General features: G+C 38.9%; 1 protein-coding gene across 2 annotated transcripts in view; it reads left to right on the top strand.

The window, feature by feature from the left end:
- Positions 1 to 18,518, top strand: part of sema4d (semaphorin 4D) — a 79,614-nt gene that overhangs the window by 35,780 nt on the left and 25,316 nt on the right. Inside the window, exons 2-6 of one of the 2 annotated variants that reach the window (XM_012958827.3) lie at positions 787 to 857; positions 11,856 to 12,176; positions 14,725 to 14,870; positions 15,576 to 15,638; positions 17,883 to 17,981. In XM_012958827.3, coding sequence (XP_012814281.1) covers positions 12,074 to 12,176; positions 14,725 to 14,870; positions 15,576 to 15,638; positions 17,883 to 17,981 — 411 coding nt within the window. In that variant the 5' untranslated portion in view covers positions 787 to 857; positions 11,856 to 12,073. 2 annotated transcript variants of the gene reach the window in all.

Below are 18,518 nucleotides of genomic sequence, written 5' to 3'. Positions count from 1 at the left end.
TCCTTCAGAACTGATTTGGAAGATTAGCTGTCTGTGTATGGGACCCCCTGGCTTGGGCCCACCTAAAATTGGACAGATCTTGATCAGGCAGGTTTGATTTTCCCATCAGATCAGGAACCACATTGACTCATTGATGTGGCGCTTGGGCCAAACGATTTGATTGCCCACCTTAGGGCATATCAGTGGAAAGTTCTGCTCATTTGGCGACCTTGCCAAATGAGCAAATCTTATAATGTATGGCCAGCTTAACATACAGAGGGTAGCCATCCCATATGTGGCTTTTCCATGGCAAGTCAGCCAACCTGGGCTGTTTGTTTCACTTAAAGTATATTTTTCCACTGTCCTTGGCAAAGCCATTTAGAGACAAAATGCTTCTAAATTTTCTTACATGTCTGTACGAATCCTTTTAAAGTCTGCCAAGTAAACAGATACAAATACATCAGAACATCAATAAAAACAGGTTGTTGTTTATTCCCTGTAGATACCATGTGAGTGAGTTCCGTGTCCTAGACGTATTGACATGTCCTCTGTCCATAAAAGCATTAGATCAAAGAAAACAAGTAGTTAAGTGCAGCTATTTCAGAAGGCTTTTAGGAATGTCATGCTGCCATTCCAAATTGAACTTTCAGGCTGCTAGTTATTTTTTGGCTTCACCCCAGGGCATGTAGCAGGGGACTGTCAATTTCATCTGACCATTAGCAAATATGAAACCAAACATACAAATATGCCTGACTGTTCTGAAGTGTTGGGAGTTACTAACTTGTTTTTGTTTTCCTTCATTTTTAGAGTTTGCTGGGGCATGGAAAAAATGTACCATCCTAACATGCGAAGACCAAATTGATCACGTTACTGAGCAGGTTGGTTAACCATTATTGTATTCTCTGAAACTGTCAAAAATAGTAGCATGGTTTTGCAGTCCTGTTATTTGATACATGCAGCTTACAGAGCTGTTCTCAGCATGTATATCTTTAGGCTTAAAAGGATAGGCCTGTTTTCATTTGTGGTTAAAACTTGAACTCTCATCATCATCATCATCATCATCTGCCAACAGTTTCCATTTCCATGAAAGTGTTTCATGCAGGAAGCACCAATATATTCCAAAATGCTGTCCAGTTTTAAAAATTACATATAAATACAGTCTGATAGAGCAGGTAAAGAGGGCCATTCTTAACTGAGTTTACAATCTAAAAGGCTACAAGCTTACAGTTTAAATAAAGAAAAATAATGGTTGCTGATAAACATTTTGCAGCACAGGTAGACCTTTAAGTAAACCTGTTTGCAGCTGCAGTCAGCTTTTACAATGACTACAACTCAAATAGAGGATACAATTTTGTGTCTGTCTTTAGACCAAATGCTGGGATCATTACAAAAACACTTGCTCTTTTTTTAACTAAAGTGTAGCAACCCTGGTATTTACCAGTGCAATGATAACTTTCGTGTCCCAGAGGAGTTCATGTTGGGCCGCTATTGGTAGCTACTCTTGTGAGTCACTGGGTGCTTCAAATGAGTAATAACTTGACCCAAACTAGATTTTTGGTTCTTAAAACAGCAGGACTGTTACCTGACAAAGATTTGCTTTCTGATTTCTGTATTTGTGTTCTGCCCACTAATCTATGAAAAAAAGGAAACGAAACACACAGTTTGGGCTCATTAAATTTCTAGGACTGGCTGTTTGCAGCCCCTGGTAAAGTGCTACACACTGCCATCTAAGGCAAAGTTCTCCCCTAAGCCCCTCCTCTTACCTTGTGGCAGGACTGGCACAAGAGGTGCTGTCTTTTTGAGCTGGGTCAGACTGGGCCGCCGGGGCACCAGGAATAAAGCCGATGGGCCCCGGCTGCTCAGACCCGATCCCCGCAAGGCACACTGGGGGGGTCAGGGGGGAGTGTGTGTGTGAAGGCCGCGGTAGGGGCCCATTGGGTCGGTGCAGGAGCCCCTGAGGCAGTAACCCTGGTGGGCCCTGCAGCCTCTGGTCTGACCCTGCTTTTGAGAGAATAAGTTAGCTGGGCGAATTCTTTCTTTAAAAAGGGCTCTATGTAATCCATGTGGATCTCCATACTTTGACTACTAAAAATAATTTATTCATTAAATAAACCCAACAGGATTGGTTTTTTTTCAATAAGGATTAGTTATATCTTGGAATCCGGTATAAGGCACTGTTTTATTATTACAAATGAAATCTTTTTTTGTAAAATTTGAACTATTTGCTTAAAATGGGGGTCTATGGGAGTTGGCCTTTCCAAAATTTGGATCTTTCTGGATAATGGGTTTTCTGGATGACAAATCATATACATGTATAGCGTTTCATTTCCATTGCTATTAACAGTTTGTCTGTAAATGATGGGTTGTGTTACAGTTCCGTTTAAATGTAGCATTTAGTAGAGATCAAATATCTTTTGAAACCTTTATGGGCTTTGCTGCACTTCCTTTTTATTTTATATACTTTTATGCTGTGGCTACTGACCCTGCACCTCTTCAGTATGTATTTTCAAACGGCCAAAAGCCAGAGATATAAATAAAGTATGTACTGTATAAAAACCCACAGTAAAAAAAAAAAAAAAACTTTTCCATTAATGCTGCATCTTTCTCAGGAGATGAGAGCTCCAAAAGGTGGAGAAAAGACACCTAAAGCATGACCAGATGTTTCCTGTTTAGCATGACACGCTCAAGGAGCTGTCATACCTTCCTGAAAACGTTTTATCTGTTTGGTGTTAAAATCTCTATATTAGCCTGCAAGTTAATTTGTATTGATATCCCAGGTACTTGTCTTCTTACTCATCACAAGCCATGCCTTCTAGTGTGGATATAAGTTAAGTGCTTGATCATTCATTAACACAGCACAACACATGGGTCACTGGCATTGTGTGACTTTACCTTGTGTGACATAGCCCGATTAATAAATTAAAAGTAGGGATACATGACAGGATAGAAGAACCATTAGAAAAGAAATGTTTGTTTTTAATGACTTCCTTCTGTCAGAGATAAACTGTTACCCTTTAGGGCTCTGGCACACGGGGAGATTAGTCGCCTGCGACAAATCTCCCGTGTCTCGGGCAACTAATCTCCCCGGATTGCCATCCCACCGGTGAAAATGTAAATCGCCGGTGGGATGGCATATGCGGCGGCGCGATTTGCGCAAGTTGCCTCGAGAGGAAACTTGCGCGATTTCAGTGAAATTGCGCCGCCGCGTATACCATCCCAACGGCGATTTATGTTTTCGCTGGTGGGATGGCATTTCGGGGAGATTAGTCGCCCGAGACACGGGAGATTTGTCGCGGGCGAATAATCTCCCCGTGTGCCAGAGCCCTTATATGTATAGCAGGCAGTGTATCCATTAGCACACAGTAGGAACAATTAATGAGAGGTGAGTACATCTCAAGTCCTAAGCCCCAGTGGGCTTCATGTAAAAGAAGAGGCATTTTTCCCAGCCATACTGTATCAAACCAAGCATGCAATTAAGCACAGGAGAAAGAATCTGCTGCTTTCGTGGGGTCTTGCTCTTGTGTCATGGGTGCATCCATGCAATATTTCTATGCCATACCATACCACAGGCTGACTGTAACCAGACCTGCAGGTCCGGCTTGTTGGTTTTTGTGAGGCTTAAGGCTGTTGAATCCTGGAAAATAGAAAGTTAATTTTAGATGGGTTATATTTAGTTTTTAAGTAGTTGAGCTTGCAAAGTACTCTGAACTGCCATTTGAAAAGATCTCTGCTGGAAGTATAGCATTGTGTTTCATATGCTGGTGTCTGGATACTTTATGGCTTTCTTTAAAGGGGATATATACCATAAATTTTACAATGCACTAAACCATGTAAAATAGAAATACCTTTGGCTTCAAATATGTCCATAACTGCTTGAAAACTGTGCTCTACCCAGACCTTATGCCAGCTTCCGGTTTAGACTCTTCAGTATATGGCTCAGAGCCACCTGCCCAGACAGACTTCAATGACACCACCTCACCTACTTAAAGTGAAGTGAATATTTATAGAGTGGGCGGGGCTTAGCGAGCTCACAGACAGTCTGTTCCTGCTCTACTGCTCCTCTCCCCCCCCTCCCCTCCCCTGGCAGCAGCACAAGCAGAGAGACACAGAAGGAGGGAGGGGTTTTCCCTGCTGCTGCTCCCATGTTTCATTTCACTCTGGCTTCAGACTGGAGAGCTTGTGTATGCAGCTCTCATATAATGGCAGTTTTAGGAGGTAAAATAATAGTGTGTGTTGTGAAAAAAACGTCTTCTACTTTTTTCACCAGGTTTGGTGGTGCAGGCAAGAAATTGGAAATTCATATAATTTATAATAATAAGCCCTTAATATTAGTATCAAGGCATGTGCTTTGACTTTAGTGGGAAACAAGCAGCACATATTTCTTCCAAGATTATTATAGCCCATAAATGCCACCATGCATGATGTAATTGATTGTAGTGGGTGACTGTAAGTGCTTCCCATTGATATTAGAGATTCACTGTGGATAGTATGAAGTTTAACCTCTCCGAGTCTGACGCAAGGAGATGGACATTTTACATACATTATAAAATACATTTTTTTGTGCTAAAATCTGTTGAGAGGTTACAAGCCCGCTCCTGATATAACAGTTTGCACAGCAGTACCTGATTGTAGCAAATGCAGTTGCAGAGCTTTAAGAAGTTGTAATATAAAGGCAATGGCACCCTGTCATGTTTGTGAGCAGAAATACCCTGACCTTTAAGTGCACTGGCAGGGTCCAGTCAATTACCATTCAGGGCAGTGAAGGTGCAATGCCAATCACTTTGCTGCCTGCTAAGCTGGCAGTTATGCAAGCAAAAAGTTGCAATTGCCCCATGTGCCATTGCCCTAAAAGAGAAGGGGGGCTGAGACATTCTTTGTGGTAGCAAATAGATCTGTAAAGAGCTAGTGACTGGCTTTATTGCATTCATTTGGTTGCAGTGGTAGGATTTTAAAGCATAATTTACTTTAAAAGAATAATTAGGGGTTATTAGTGGGAAATTTAGGAATGAATGCTTTTTGTTTTAATAAAGAGTCCTTTTGAAGGGCACTTGTGTATTTGATGCTTCTATTTTTATATATTTATAGATGAAGTTGCAACAAAACATTTATTTTTACATTCTTGTTCCCTGCTTGCATTTGAATAAGTGATGAGCATCAAAAAGCTGCTTAGGAGCTGAAAGGTTTCCTAGCAACAAGCGCTATGAGAGATGGCAGCCAGATTTAGGCAGCCTTTGTGTGCTAGTGCTTGTTGGTATCTGAGTGCAATTGTTCGCTAAATAGAATGATAAATGTGCTGCCAAATGGATGCAGGGGAATTGTGAGAAACTGACCTGCTCAGTACCACAGAACAAAGATAGGCTCTCCCAGTTCGTATTTAATATGCATGTAATATATTGCATTCTGCCACATACTTGAAATACTTAAGATGTCCTTGCTGTATGTTCTCTTTAATTAAAGATCTGTCTAATGACTGTAATTATGTAGGATCAGCCGGTAACAATTCTGTTATTATGAATTAAGAGCTCAGCACATTTGAGGTAATATCTTGCAAGCGAGCAATCCTGGTTCGGCAAGTCTGCTGACAGACAGGAATTTGTGATAAAAAGAAATGTTATGCATAAGCCTGAACATGTTAAAGTGTTGCTATGCTAGCAAGAAAGCAGCTGTAACAGAAAAACCCACTCTTTAAATTGCCAACAAAACATACTGGGAATTAAATCCATCCCAAATAAGCACATATGTTTTGTGACGCTGACTAGCCCAGAAGGCTGCCTCTGCTAGCGCTTGAAGAGCATTGCTGCGCCACTGGAATTTCAGCTGTAGATAATGCAGTTTCAAGTGAGCGGGTGGCATCGGGTCTGCTGCCTGTGACAGGAGCAGGCCCAAAAGCGTTTCTGGCAAGTGGCTTATATCCTTTTACGTTTATCTGTTAAAAATTCAACCTAATACATGGATTAATATTAGCTGACTATTCAGCCCCTCCAGATCAAGTCAGTAGTGTATTGGCCTGTGTATGGAGACTTACAAAAGCCTGCAAGGTGTAGTTAGATATTGATCAGGCAGGTGAGGACCGCATTGGCTCTCTCTCAGTTGGTTTCCATAGGCCCCTATTATAACCCAATTTGGCACACTATGTGAGTTGCCAAAGCATATGGGCTAAAGATTCACTCGTGTGGTGGATCCAGTCTTTCTGTAGCAGATTGTAAATATTATTTTGAGGTTTTTTTTTTTTTACATTATTTCCATTCCCTTAGTGCAATCTTAGGTTTAATCTTTGTATTATGGGGGACCAACATTTTGTTTAACTGTGGTGGAGATTCAGAAAGAAGCTAGGGACATGGTGTTGTTGTAAACACGGCCAGCACTTTGAGAGTGGGTTTAGGAGCACTGTGATCCTCTTCTGTCTCTGCCTCTTCTCTTTTTTTGCATCTCACATATCAACATGTCAGAAGATCACTCACCACTTTCCCTTGTTGTTGATGCATGAGATAATGAGATAAATACTTTCTGCCATTTTTCTTATCTAGAGGCAATCCTGCCATTAGGGCTCTGGCACACAGGGAGATTAGTCACCTGTGACAAATCTCCCTGTTCGCAGGCGACTAATCTCCCCGAAATGCCATCCCACCGGCGAACATATAAATCGCCAGTGGGATGGCATACGCGGTGGCGCGATTTCAGTAAAATCGCAGAAGTTACCTTGAGAGGAAATTTTACATTTTCGCTGGTGGGAAGGCATTTCGGGGAGATTAGTCACCCGCGAACAGGGAGATTTGTCATAGGCAACTAATCTCCCCATGTGCCAGAGCCCTTAGGTGAAGTGAGAACCTCACCTCAGGCAGCTCGATGGGACTTAAGCCCTTAACCTGCCAGTGCCAGCCAACATAGATTCCAGATTTCTATCTTATATGTTTCTTAAGGGATTAATGCAGAATAATGCAGTGCCATTAAAGCCAGTTTAGGCTTTCGTTAGATAGGGGTAGAAGCCTTATTGTTTCTACCTCCATATCTGACGATTCAGCTCTGAATGTCAGTGGAGGGTGGGAACGAACATAATTGTTAGGGCTGTAGCACACAGGGAGACTAGTCGCCCGCGACAAATCTCCTTTGTCGCAGGCGACTAATCTCCCCGAAATACCATCCCACCGACGAGTATGTAAATCGCCGGTGGGATGGCATATGTGGCACTGCGATTTCCCCGAAATCACAAAAGTTTCCTCTCAAGGCACAAGCCTCCCCGTCTGCCACAGCCCTAAGGTGTATTGCCACCTTAAGCCTGCACACACTGTTGTTACACGTTAAACAAATGCTTGTGATCTATGATTTGTTTGTAAAAAAATAGTATAGTCATTACTTTTGGTTGGTATTATAAGTACAGTCAAAATAAATCGGCGTTCCACTGAGAAGTCTTTATATAAATAAGTTCCTCCCTTCCCACAGCTGCAACCTTTGTTGTGATTTGTTTTGATTGTGCTGATACATGCCGGAAATTGAATATAACTTTAGTTTTAGTTTCAGTTTTAGATTTTGCCCTGTTTAGTGCAAGAGATATAAATAAATAAATAAATAAATAAATAATACAGGTATTGGACCTGTCATCCAGAATGCTCAGGATCTGTGGTTTTCTGGATAAGGAGGGTCTTTCCATAATTTGGATCTTCATACCTTAAGTCTACTAAAAAAAAAAATCCAATAGTGAATAGTGAAAACCCAATAGTTGGGATCAAATACAAAACAAATTGTTTTCTAAAATGTGAATTATTTGATTTTAATATAGTCTATGGGAGATGGCCTCCTGAAATTCGGAGCTTTCTGGATAATGGTTTTTCAGATAAGGGGTCCAATACCTGTCCATATTTTCTGCAATTGTTTAAGTTTACTCATCACAAGCCCTATTAATTCAGTTAATGTTAAAATGGAGGCATGCTGCCTCTTTAATTTTGCATAATAACACAAATAAATTTCTGTTTGCTGGACTGCTTCTTTGTATGTGGGCTGAATGTGTCTGGTCAGATATCTGTTTCTAAATTTGTATTCTGCATTTTTATTTTCTACTTCTGTGTTTCATACCTTGCTATACAATTAACCACATTTTGTGGTGTAAGAGCACAAAGTATTAATATTTATAAAACTCACTTGTTCACTAAAGCAGTTCCTGAATGGCTCATGTGGCCAATGTGTTTATTAACCCCTCAAATTACCGGTACTGACCCTGTTTTATGGAACTTGCTTCATAGCATAAATAGGTAATTGTGGTGTACTACAGGATGAAATGTATAGCCTTCATACTAGAAGGGAGATATGTACTGGTCTGTGATCGGATCAGTGTGTCCAAAATGTTTACAATGTGATCAAAAGGAGATTTGTATATAAAATTAGAATAATTTGCATACAAATAGGCCAACCTTCTATTGAGGTGTTAATCCACACAATAATACATATCAGCATTCCTTGTTTGTAAAGGATGGCATTATTGGTCACAGTGAAACACAGCTCCCATAAATGCTTCAGTTTTTTGTAGGATATATATAACTGTTGTGGTAGCCTTAATCTAATACCCGTGTGCAGAGAAATAACACTTTCTCCAACCCAACCCCCCGGCTTGTGCAGGGAAACCTACACAATGTATTGAACCCAATCATTGGATATAGTAAGAAATACCCTGAAGCTCAACATGGCAGGTTTTCAGCCTGTTTGTCAGGTATAGCAGTTTCTGCAGAAGCATAACAGATGTAGTAGAGCAGATTCTATACATTGTTTTTACAAAAGACTTTGTTTAACATAAAGTACTTTATAAGACAAGAAGCCACAATATATTTCATCTGGTAACATTTGCATTTATCCCATTTACATTGTTTGCTAACATTTTCTTGTCACACAAGAATCTTATTTCTCATTTATTTAATTTTTATGGTTTATATATTGTTTTGCTCATCACATTCAGTCTGTTAGCTAACTTGATTTCTGTTCTTGTGATTTATAATTGAGGCCGCAGAGACCTAAAATAAGCACTACTTACTGTATGATTCTTTAATTGCATTTGCAGTGCATTTACAGTGCATTTACAGTGCTTTGCTAAAGTATTAACCCCATGGCATTTTTCATGTTTCGTTACATTCTATCCTGTAATTTAAACGTTTCTTAATCTTATTATGTAATAGATCTGCACAAAATAGTCTAAGTTGCTGAAGTGACATGAGAAAAATTATATATGTAAAAAAGAATTTAAAAATAAAAATTGGCGTGTACATATATATATATATATATTCATCCACTTTGCTATGAAGCCCCTAAAAAGTCCTGGTGCAACCAATTACCTTCAAAAGTCACATAATTAGTGAAATGAAGTCCACCTGTGTGCAATCTAAGTGTCACATGATCTGTCATTATAATCACACCCTTTCTGAAAGCCCCCAGAGTCTTCAACACCACTAAGCAAGAGGCATCACACCATGAAGACCAAGGAGCTCTCCAAAGAAGTCAGGGACAAAGTTGTTGAGAAGTACAAGTCAGGGTTGGGTTATAAAAAAATTTGTTTTTACAAATCTTTGAGGATCCCCTGGAGCACCATCAAATTCATCATCTTCAAATGGAAACAACATGATACCACCGCAAACCTGCCAAGAGAGGGCCAAAACTCACAGACCAGGCAAGGAGGGCATTAATCAGAGAGTCAGCACAGAGAACAAAGGTAACCCCGAAGGAGTTGCAGAGTTCCACAGGAGAGACTGGAGTATCTGTCTATAGGACCACAATAAGCTGTACACTCCATAGAACTGGGCTATATGGAAGAGTGGCCAGAAAAAGCCATTACTTAACGTTAAAAATAAGAAGCCACGTTTTGAGTTTGCCAAAAGGCGTGTGGGCAACTCCCCAAATGTATGGAAGAATGTATTGTCAGATGAGACTAAAATTTAACTTTTTGGCTCTGTCTGGCGCAAACCCAACACATTTCATCACTCCAAGAACACCATCGCCACGGTGAAACATGGTGGTGGCAGCATCATGCTGTGGGGATGTATTTTAGCAGCAGGGTCTGGGAAACTGGTCCGAGTCAAGGGAAAGATGGGTGGTGCTAAATACAGGGATATTCTTAAACAAACCTTTGTCAGTCTGCCTGTGATTTGAGACTGGGACGGAGGTTCACCTTCCAGCGGGACAATGACCCGAAGCATATTGCTAAAGCAACACTCGAGTGGTTCAAGGGGAAACATTTAAATGTGTTGGAATGGCGTAGTCAAAGGCCAGACCTCAATCCAATTGAGAATCTGTGGTCTGACTTGAAGATTGCTGTTCACAAGCAAAAACCATCCAACATGAAGGAGCTGGAGCAGTTTTGCCTTGAGGAATGGGCAAAAATCCTAGTGGCAAGATGTGGCAAGCTCATAGAGACTTATCCAAAGTGACTTGCAGCTGTAATTGTCGCAAAAGGTGACTCTACAAAGTACTGACTTTAGGGGGGGTGACTAGTTATGTACGCTGAAGTTTTCTGTTATTTTGTCCTATTTGTTGTTTGCTTCACAATAAAAAAAAATACATCTTCAAAGTTGTAGGCATGTTCTGTAAATGAAATGGGGCAACTCTCAAAACAATCCATTTGAATTCCAGGTTGTGAGGCAACAAAACACGAAAAATGCCAAGGGGTGTGAATACTTTAGCAAACCACTGTAACACTGTACTTTAATTACATTTGTTTTGCAGGGCTATAAAAATTTAATAAATGTCTACTTGTTGTTGGTGAGGTTTATTCCTTACGGAGCTATAGTCCTGTATGTGGCAGAGTTTCTCATCTCAATAGAAACTTGGTCCTAATAATATTTTTAGCAGACCTTTATTGTGTTTCTTTAAAATATTTGATAGAAATACCTATTCACCCTCCCCATTAACCTAGATACAGTTTTAAATTTATGTTTCTAATGAAAAAGCAAAACTGTGTCAACTTACTTGTGTAGCCGCCTCATCCTTTATATGGCAGTAGCAAGCTGCCCAGCTGTTTACAATAATTTTACAAATGGGGGTCTTAAAATAAAGTAAGGGAAAGGGTTGCCGACTTGGTTTTGGAAAACCGCATTTACATTATCAAAATATTACATTTCTTCAAATTAAAAGAATACGCCTAATGTATTTTCTGTACAAATTATATTTATTTTGATCACGAGGAATAAAGGTATACACCGCCCCTTTATTAAAAATCAAGATATCTGCATTGCCAAGTCTTTATCTGGAGAGCAACAATTACTCATGTCAGTGCCCAACGAAAAAATAATCTCCTTTTAAGATTCTATACACTTTGTAGAGAAGTGGTAAAATCTAGACTTCATTGTCAATGATAAATGCTCAGTGATGGTTCAGAAGATCAAGGGTTGATTATAAGGCAGGAATTGTAGAACACCTTGGGCCAGGATAATTGGTGGTTTCTTTTAAAATGACTGGTCCTGTCAGTTTTGTACAGCATTACACAATGCATTGCTGCATTCAGATTACTCAAATACTAGATATTTGTTAGATACTTCTTGTTTACAGGGTAACCCTTTTGAAATAAGTGGTATAAAGGTAATACCTTTATTGGCTAACTAAGATAACCATAGCAAGCTTTCAGAACATTTTAGTTCCTTTTTCAAGCTGATTACTTCTGTGACAGACTGTATGCTGGGTATATGGCTGTGGTTATGGCTAAGGCAAGAGATTACTTACTAACTTTAACTTTGCAATATCTCTCTGTGAACTGCTGTGAAATGCAATGGAAATTTTATGTGTGTCAAAAAAGTACATGACTGTTCTTACAGTGTCTTTGTTAATAAAAGTAAAAAAAGTGTCTAGCTATGTAATGTATTCTGTTAACCACATCCTCTTCCTTATTTTCTTTCCCCTTTCAGATGTTGATTTCTGCTCAAGTCTTGAACTCTAAAAGACATTACCCGCCAGAGTTTCTTCACATTTGCCAGATAATTTTGTCTTCCCTGAGCTAATGGCTCTCACATGCTAGCAAAGTCTAATCTCTTAACTGTCGCACATCTGCCGGGGGCTGCCTCTTCATTTGCCTGATGCGAAGTGGAGCTGCAGGTTTACTTTTAGTGAACAAAGCTTTTTGGGCATGGCTTTTAATGTGGCTTTTAATGCTCTCTATTTGGTCTTGTGTACTGCATTTGGGGCTGCAGAATTTGGACCAGCACCGAGGATCACATGGCACCTTAAAGGTAACAACTTTTTTTTATTTGCCCATATAGATGGCAATTATAGAAGTTTTAAATAGTGTCCCCTGGTTTGCACCATTTGCACTATTCATTTGTATATATCGGTCTAAGTACAACTGGTAATTTGGGAAAAGCCAAAAATGGCACACCAACAGATTACAATACCAAATGCATTATGGGAATACAAGTTTTAGTCACACTAGATTAATTTTTTTTCCATCAGACAGAGTTGTTGTTGTTGTCCATTTTTAGAAAATAATTTAGTGTGTCTGTGGAGAATGCTGCATAATTAAAGCCTCCATTATCTCTGTGTTTTAATGTGTGGCAGTTATGTTTAAAATCTAATTGTGGATATTTAAAACTCCCATGGTAATGCACTAGATTCTATATCCCCATACGTACAAACAGTGCTAGAACTAAAAGTATCCACTGTCCTGGAAAGCTGGGGGTTTCAGCTTTGGTAATGCAAATTTCCAAAATCGTTGAAACTGTATAATAAACCATGGAAAGCATTTGCATTTTGCATTTCTACCTTTTGCCCCACAAGAACAGAGCAGCGCACAAGAAAATACTCTGAGCAGCATGAGGTAAAGCCATGTGCTCTCTGTTTCCGTTGCATCACATGGTAAAAAACATGAATACAGGTATAAATGCCATTTCGTTTGAAGCAATTTAGTTGTGGGATATACATAATACCCTAAGCAATTTCATGTCCCCTATGTATTCTACACTACGGTTACTTGCATCTGCCTTTTAAAATAAGAGCAGTTTTCATGACCCAGCTATCTTTGTTATGAGATGAATGGGATCCCTTATTCGGAATTCCATTATCCAGAAAGCTTCGAATTTCTGGAAGGCCAGTGATACAAATGACAGAATACTTGCTTTGTTTAATCAAGAGATCATTCTTCATGGTAGTACCTCTCAGATATATTATAAGACCTACTTGTGCTACGTAAGAAACACTATAAAAATGTCACTGCTTTTAAAATTCCTAATTGCGCATCTGTGTCTACTGCATTATTGCTAAACATCATGCCCAATGGTTTAATTTCCCTTTGCTTTTCAATAAGCTGTATCTGTAAACCGTATCTATTTTTAAGCAAAGTACATTGTCTAACATTTAATTTTCCTTATGAGCTTGTTTTTTCTCTAGTGGTTTTACAGCTGCACACTTAGCTTTAGATTTGTATAGGGACACCCACATCCGTGCTAATTAAAGACTAACAAACTTAAGTGTCGTTGAGTAAGTAGCACCTTTGTGCAATAATTATACGACAGCCAGTGATTTGCGTTGACACTTAGTGTTCTGTTAGTTCATAATAATTACATGACAGTGTTTTGAGTTGACTTTTTAGTGTTGTGTTATTTCATGGCAAGCAACATTTTCTTTGTGCTGCTGCTGGACATCTTGCTAGCAACAATTAGATACTGGCTGAAAGTATCCAAAATAGGACAATGAGCTCTTCATCCACCTCTGTGAGTCTCCTGGCATGCCCCTGGGACTCGCCTGCCCATTGCCCTTGGACTTGACTGCCAGTGCAGTACAAGTACTGTGGCAAGCATAGACCCTTTAAAGGAAAACTTTACCCCCAGAATGAATACTTAACCAACAGTTTATATTATGTTAAGTGACCTATTAAAGAATCTTACCAAACAGGAATATATATGTCATTGAATTTTGCCCGTTTACATACTTTCCCTTCATCCATGATTTGATGGACTGTGTGCTGCCTCAGAGATCACATGACCAGAAATAATGCAACTCTAAGGGGTATATTTATCATGCTGTGTAAAAAGTGGAGTGTAGCATTACCCTGATGTTGCACTGTGCAACAAATCAGCAATTAGATTTTCAACAGTTCGAAAACCAAAGCAAAGCATCGGATTGGCTTCTTTGAGCGACATCTCCGGTAATGTTTAACTCCACTTTTTACAGAGCATGATAAATATACCCCTAGCTGTAACAGGAAGAAGTGTGGAAGCAAAAGGCAGAACTCTGTCCATTAATTGTCTTATGTTGTCTAGCATGTATGTGTGCCTTGGCTTGTTTCTGTGCACTATGACCCCAGGAGGTGGCCCTTAATTCTTTAAAGGGCAATTTTCCAATTTCTTAATGTGGTTAATTACTTTCTATTCATGTGTATAACTTAGCATATAAGTTAATTTTAAGCAAATTTTTTTATAGTGGGTACAGCTAAAAATTAGTCTCTCCATCTCCCAACTGTGTGGTTTGTTTTCACCTCTGCATTTTGGACAATCTGATACTCACCTCTGCAATCTGGACAATATTGATAGGACACTGGCTGATAGTAACATATAATGAAGCAAGAAAGTGCAAAATTAAAATGAACTCTTCCACTCCTATATCCTCTAATATAATTAGCTATATGAGATAACAATATCAAGCATAAAAGCAGTGAGCTGACCTGAGTTATCTTACTAGGCTAGATGATTCATTTTTGGTGTGTTTAATTGTACTTCTTTTGCATGCCTAGTAATATGGCATTAACTAGTTATTTTAACAAATACATTGTTTCTTTTTCTCCAGAAACCAATTTGATGCATTTTCATGTGTCGGGCATTTCCAATTATTCCACTTTATTGCTTAGTGAAGAAAAGGATGTTCTTTATGTTGGCGCCAGAGAAGCCATTTTTGCTGTTAGTTCACTGAATGTTGCAGAGAAGCTACATGAGGTCAGTTCTGGAAGGAGCTCTATATCCATTTAAATATAATTAATTGTTATCAAACAATTAAACTCTAAAACTTATATGTCATTTTTATAATTAAGCTCATTAGCATCAGTGAGGGCTTACATGCATAGCATAGAAGATAAGAGAGAGATGTTTAGAGTTAAATGATATTACTAATTAACCATGTTCATGCTATATGTCATAAAGCCTGCAGTGCCGATAATTAAGTACCAGCATGCATGCACCATAGATTATGTTTCAGCTTTACAGGTTACACTCATTTTGTGGAAAATTGCCCACTCATGTAACAGTGGTTATAAGTTTATCTTTTAAAGTGAGCAAATATCATGTACAATTATTCTGCATATGAATATGGATTCTATTTTTGTATCTCTATGGGTAAATGCATGCTGTGATAATAACATGGAAACACACAGTCAGTTGTGTATAAGCCTTGCTTATACTCTTCTTAGGGTGCCGTGACTTGTGCCAAGTGTAGCATATTGCAAGTTCTTTGGTTTGGGAGTTATTTGACTGCATCTTATTTCCTATACGCTCTCTCACATTTCCCTATACCTCACATTTCTTATTATCTATACAGTATAAATAATAGTATGAAAAGCTTTCCACAAGGGAGCTGGCACCTAAGCACTAGTTACCCTCTCTTGTTTCCATTTGTTGTATAACTTCCACTTTTCTCCCCTTTAGGCTTACTGGAAAGTCTCTGACGAAAAAAATAACGAGTGTGCATGGAAAGGCAAGTCTAAGCAGGTACTTTATGATTTCAATATCAATGTAAATGGTTTTTATTCTTTCTGTCCAAATGTAATTTATTTTATCCTTTGGGAACTGCTGTTGTAAAAAGATAAATGCCAATGCCGGCTTGGGACCTTGGTTTTTCAGTGTATGGAATCTTACCGTAATGTGGAACACTATACCTTAGATGAGTCTTCAACCCAAAAACTTTCTTCCATAATGGAATAACTCAGTTCTAAGAAATGTTCAACATTAATTAAATATTATAAATGCCTTTATTTGTAAAAGTAATCAATACTAAGGGATATATTTATTATAGTGTGTAAGCTTGCATCACTGGTGATATTGCCTATAGCAACCAATCAGATCTTTGATTTTGTTTTCCAGCTTGTAGGTGACTGTTCAAATTTAATTGCTAATTTGTTGCTGTGGGCAACATCACTTGTGATGTTGGCTTACACACTATAAATATGCCCCAAAGAGTAATAACCTGATCTTTGTAATTAACTGAAGGAAAATTGACTTTCGCTACTTTGAATTGAGTGAATAGGACTTGTGCTGAACATACTTTTTATGATTGTTTTAATTAGGAAATATCTATTTTTTTTCTTCAGCTAAACAGGAAAATTTAAAGCTACTCCATGTTTGTTCTTGAAAGGTAGATAATTAGATTACAAGTATACCATGCTGTCCCTTCCCCTTTCTGGTGACTGTTTTGTTAGGGCTCTGGCACACGGGGAGATTAGTCGCCCGCGACAAATCTCCCTGTTCGCGGGCGACTAATCTCCCCGAATTGCCATCCCACCGGCGAAAATATAAGTTGCCGGTGGGATGGCACACACTGCGCAGGCGATTTAGGCAAATCGCCGAAGTTGCCTCGCGAGGCATTTTCGGCGATTTGCCTAAATCGCGCCGCCGCGTGTGCCATCAGATTAGTCGCCCGCGAACAGGGAAATTTGTCGCGGGCAACTAATCTCCCCGAGTGCCAGAGCCCTTAGAAGGAGTCCATTATGTAGGGAGATTATTTGTACACTGGGAATCTGACTGTCTGCCTTGCAAGGATCAAACATGGAGTAGCTGCATTATCTCTGTTTAGCTGTCCTGCTACTTAAATTTAAATGAATAATACTTGAACAATAGTCAAAAAATATGTTCTGCACAACCTCTATCCATTAAACTCATGTTGAACAAGTGGCATACTGTCATTTAAAAAGTCAGAAACTGGAAACTGAAAAAGGCAGACAAATACTGCAAAAATTGTTTTTGTGTAGAGATGCTATTTAAGGCTACTAAAATACATTTAAACATGAAGACAGTCTAATAGGATTGTTTCACCACCAGCAGTGATTTATGCTAACTTTAAAGGAGAACTAAAGCTTAATTAAAGAAGTAGGAAAGAAATGTTAATTATGTTTTGGGCTTCTGTACCAGCCCAAAGCAATCATAGCCCTTTAGCAGTCAAGAACGGAACAGATTAATAATTTAAAAAACGTTTCTTGTACTTAGTGCTTAAGTGTTAATGAAGCCAGTATCTATAACCAGGGCTTTATCTCTATTAAGTATTACAATTGATACCTTAATTAGGTATCCTAAACATTTCCCCTGATTTCAATTTAAAGTAGCTAATTTTTTTTCTATTCAGTATTTTAATATTTAGGATAAAACAAGAACATATAATCTCTGTACATGGGAATGGGAACTATTGAAACCTGTGGTACAGACGTGTTTTAGTCCAACTATGCTTTAATGAGCCCCTAGGGCTTTTACATGCTGTATATTTGGTGAAAAGGTGCAGGAAATGTATTTGTTGCGTCATTTTAAGTACAGGTATGGGATCCCTTATCTGGAAACCTATTATCCAGAAAGTTCTGAATTATGGAAAGGCCATCTCCCATAGACTCCATTATAAGCAAATAATTCTAATTTTTAAAAATAATTTTCTTTTTTCTCTGTAATAATAAAACAGCACCTTGTACTTGATCCCAATTAAGATATAATTAATCCTTATTGGAGGCAAAACAAGCCTACTCGGTTTATTTAATATTAATTTAATAAATTGTAGCAACCAGCTAGCACCTTCTTTATCAGGAGTTCTGGTCCCTTTTGTGTTTGCTTTTGTCTTCTATTTCATGTAATATAATGAAAAATAATATATTTTACTCCTTCATATTCTTGGGGTCAGATTGCTTGTATCTCTAAGGGCTAGTTTACAAATACCTTGGGCAGTGCATTGCTGATGTGTTTTATGCTCTCTTGCAGACTGAGTGTCTCAACTACATTCGAGTAATCCAGCCTCTAAATGACAAGACTCTGTATGTCTGCGGAACCAATGCCTTCCAGCCTACCTGCGACTATTTGGTTGGTGGCACTGATATTTGCTCTGCACAACTTCTCATTCTTTATGGGCTCATTAAACAATTACTCTTAATGGGAGGATGGCAGTACATAACTGGGATCATGGGTAACATAAGGTAGCATGAAGAGCAAAGGGATCCAAAATATCTCTGCTGTTATGCATCATGATAGCTCTGCTAATTGTGTACATCCCTCCAGAGGCCATCTACATGATCTCCTCTGTGGTTATACAATGGGACCCTTTCAGTTTTCTTTCCTTCAGCGCTGGCCTTCCCTAACACTGGTGTGTTTCATTACTAGATTTGCAATGGTGTAGACAATGCACAATGCTATGTCTTTTTCTTATTACATTATTTGAAATTCAATTTTACACTAATAAATATAAGAACCTCGAGCAAAAAAAATATATAATTTTGCTGAACTTGGGGTCGTCATGCTACCAAAATGTTATGTGCTCCTTTGCTTAGATTGTCACAAAAGGAAGAGTGGAGCACACCCTACAAAGGCTCAAATGCCTTGGGTGCTGGCAAAATGAGGAAA

The sequence above is a fragment of the Xenopus tropicalis genome, chromosome 1, assembly GCF_000004195.4.
Source record: "Xenopus tropicalis strain Nigerian chromosome 1, UCB_Xtro_10.0, whole genome shotgun sequence".
Taxonomy (NCBI): Eukaryota; Metazoa; Chordata; class Amphibia; order Anura; family Pipidae; genus Xenopus; species Xenopus tropicalis.
The sequence above is the reverse complement of the archived record's forward strand: the minus strand, read 5'-3'. Positions and strand labels throughout refer to the sequence as shown.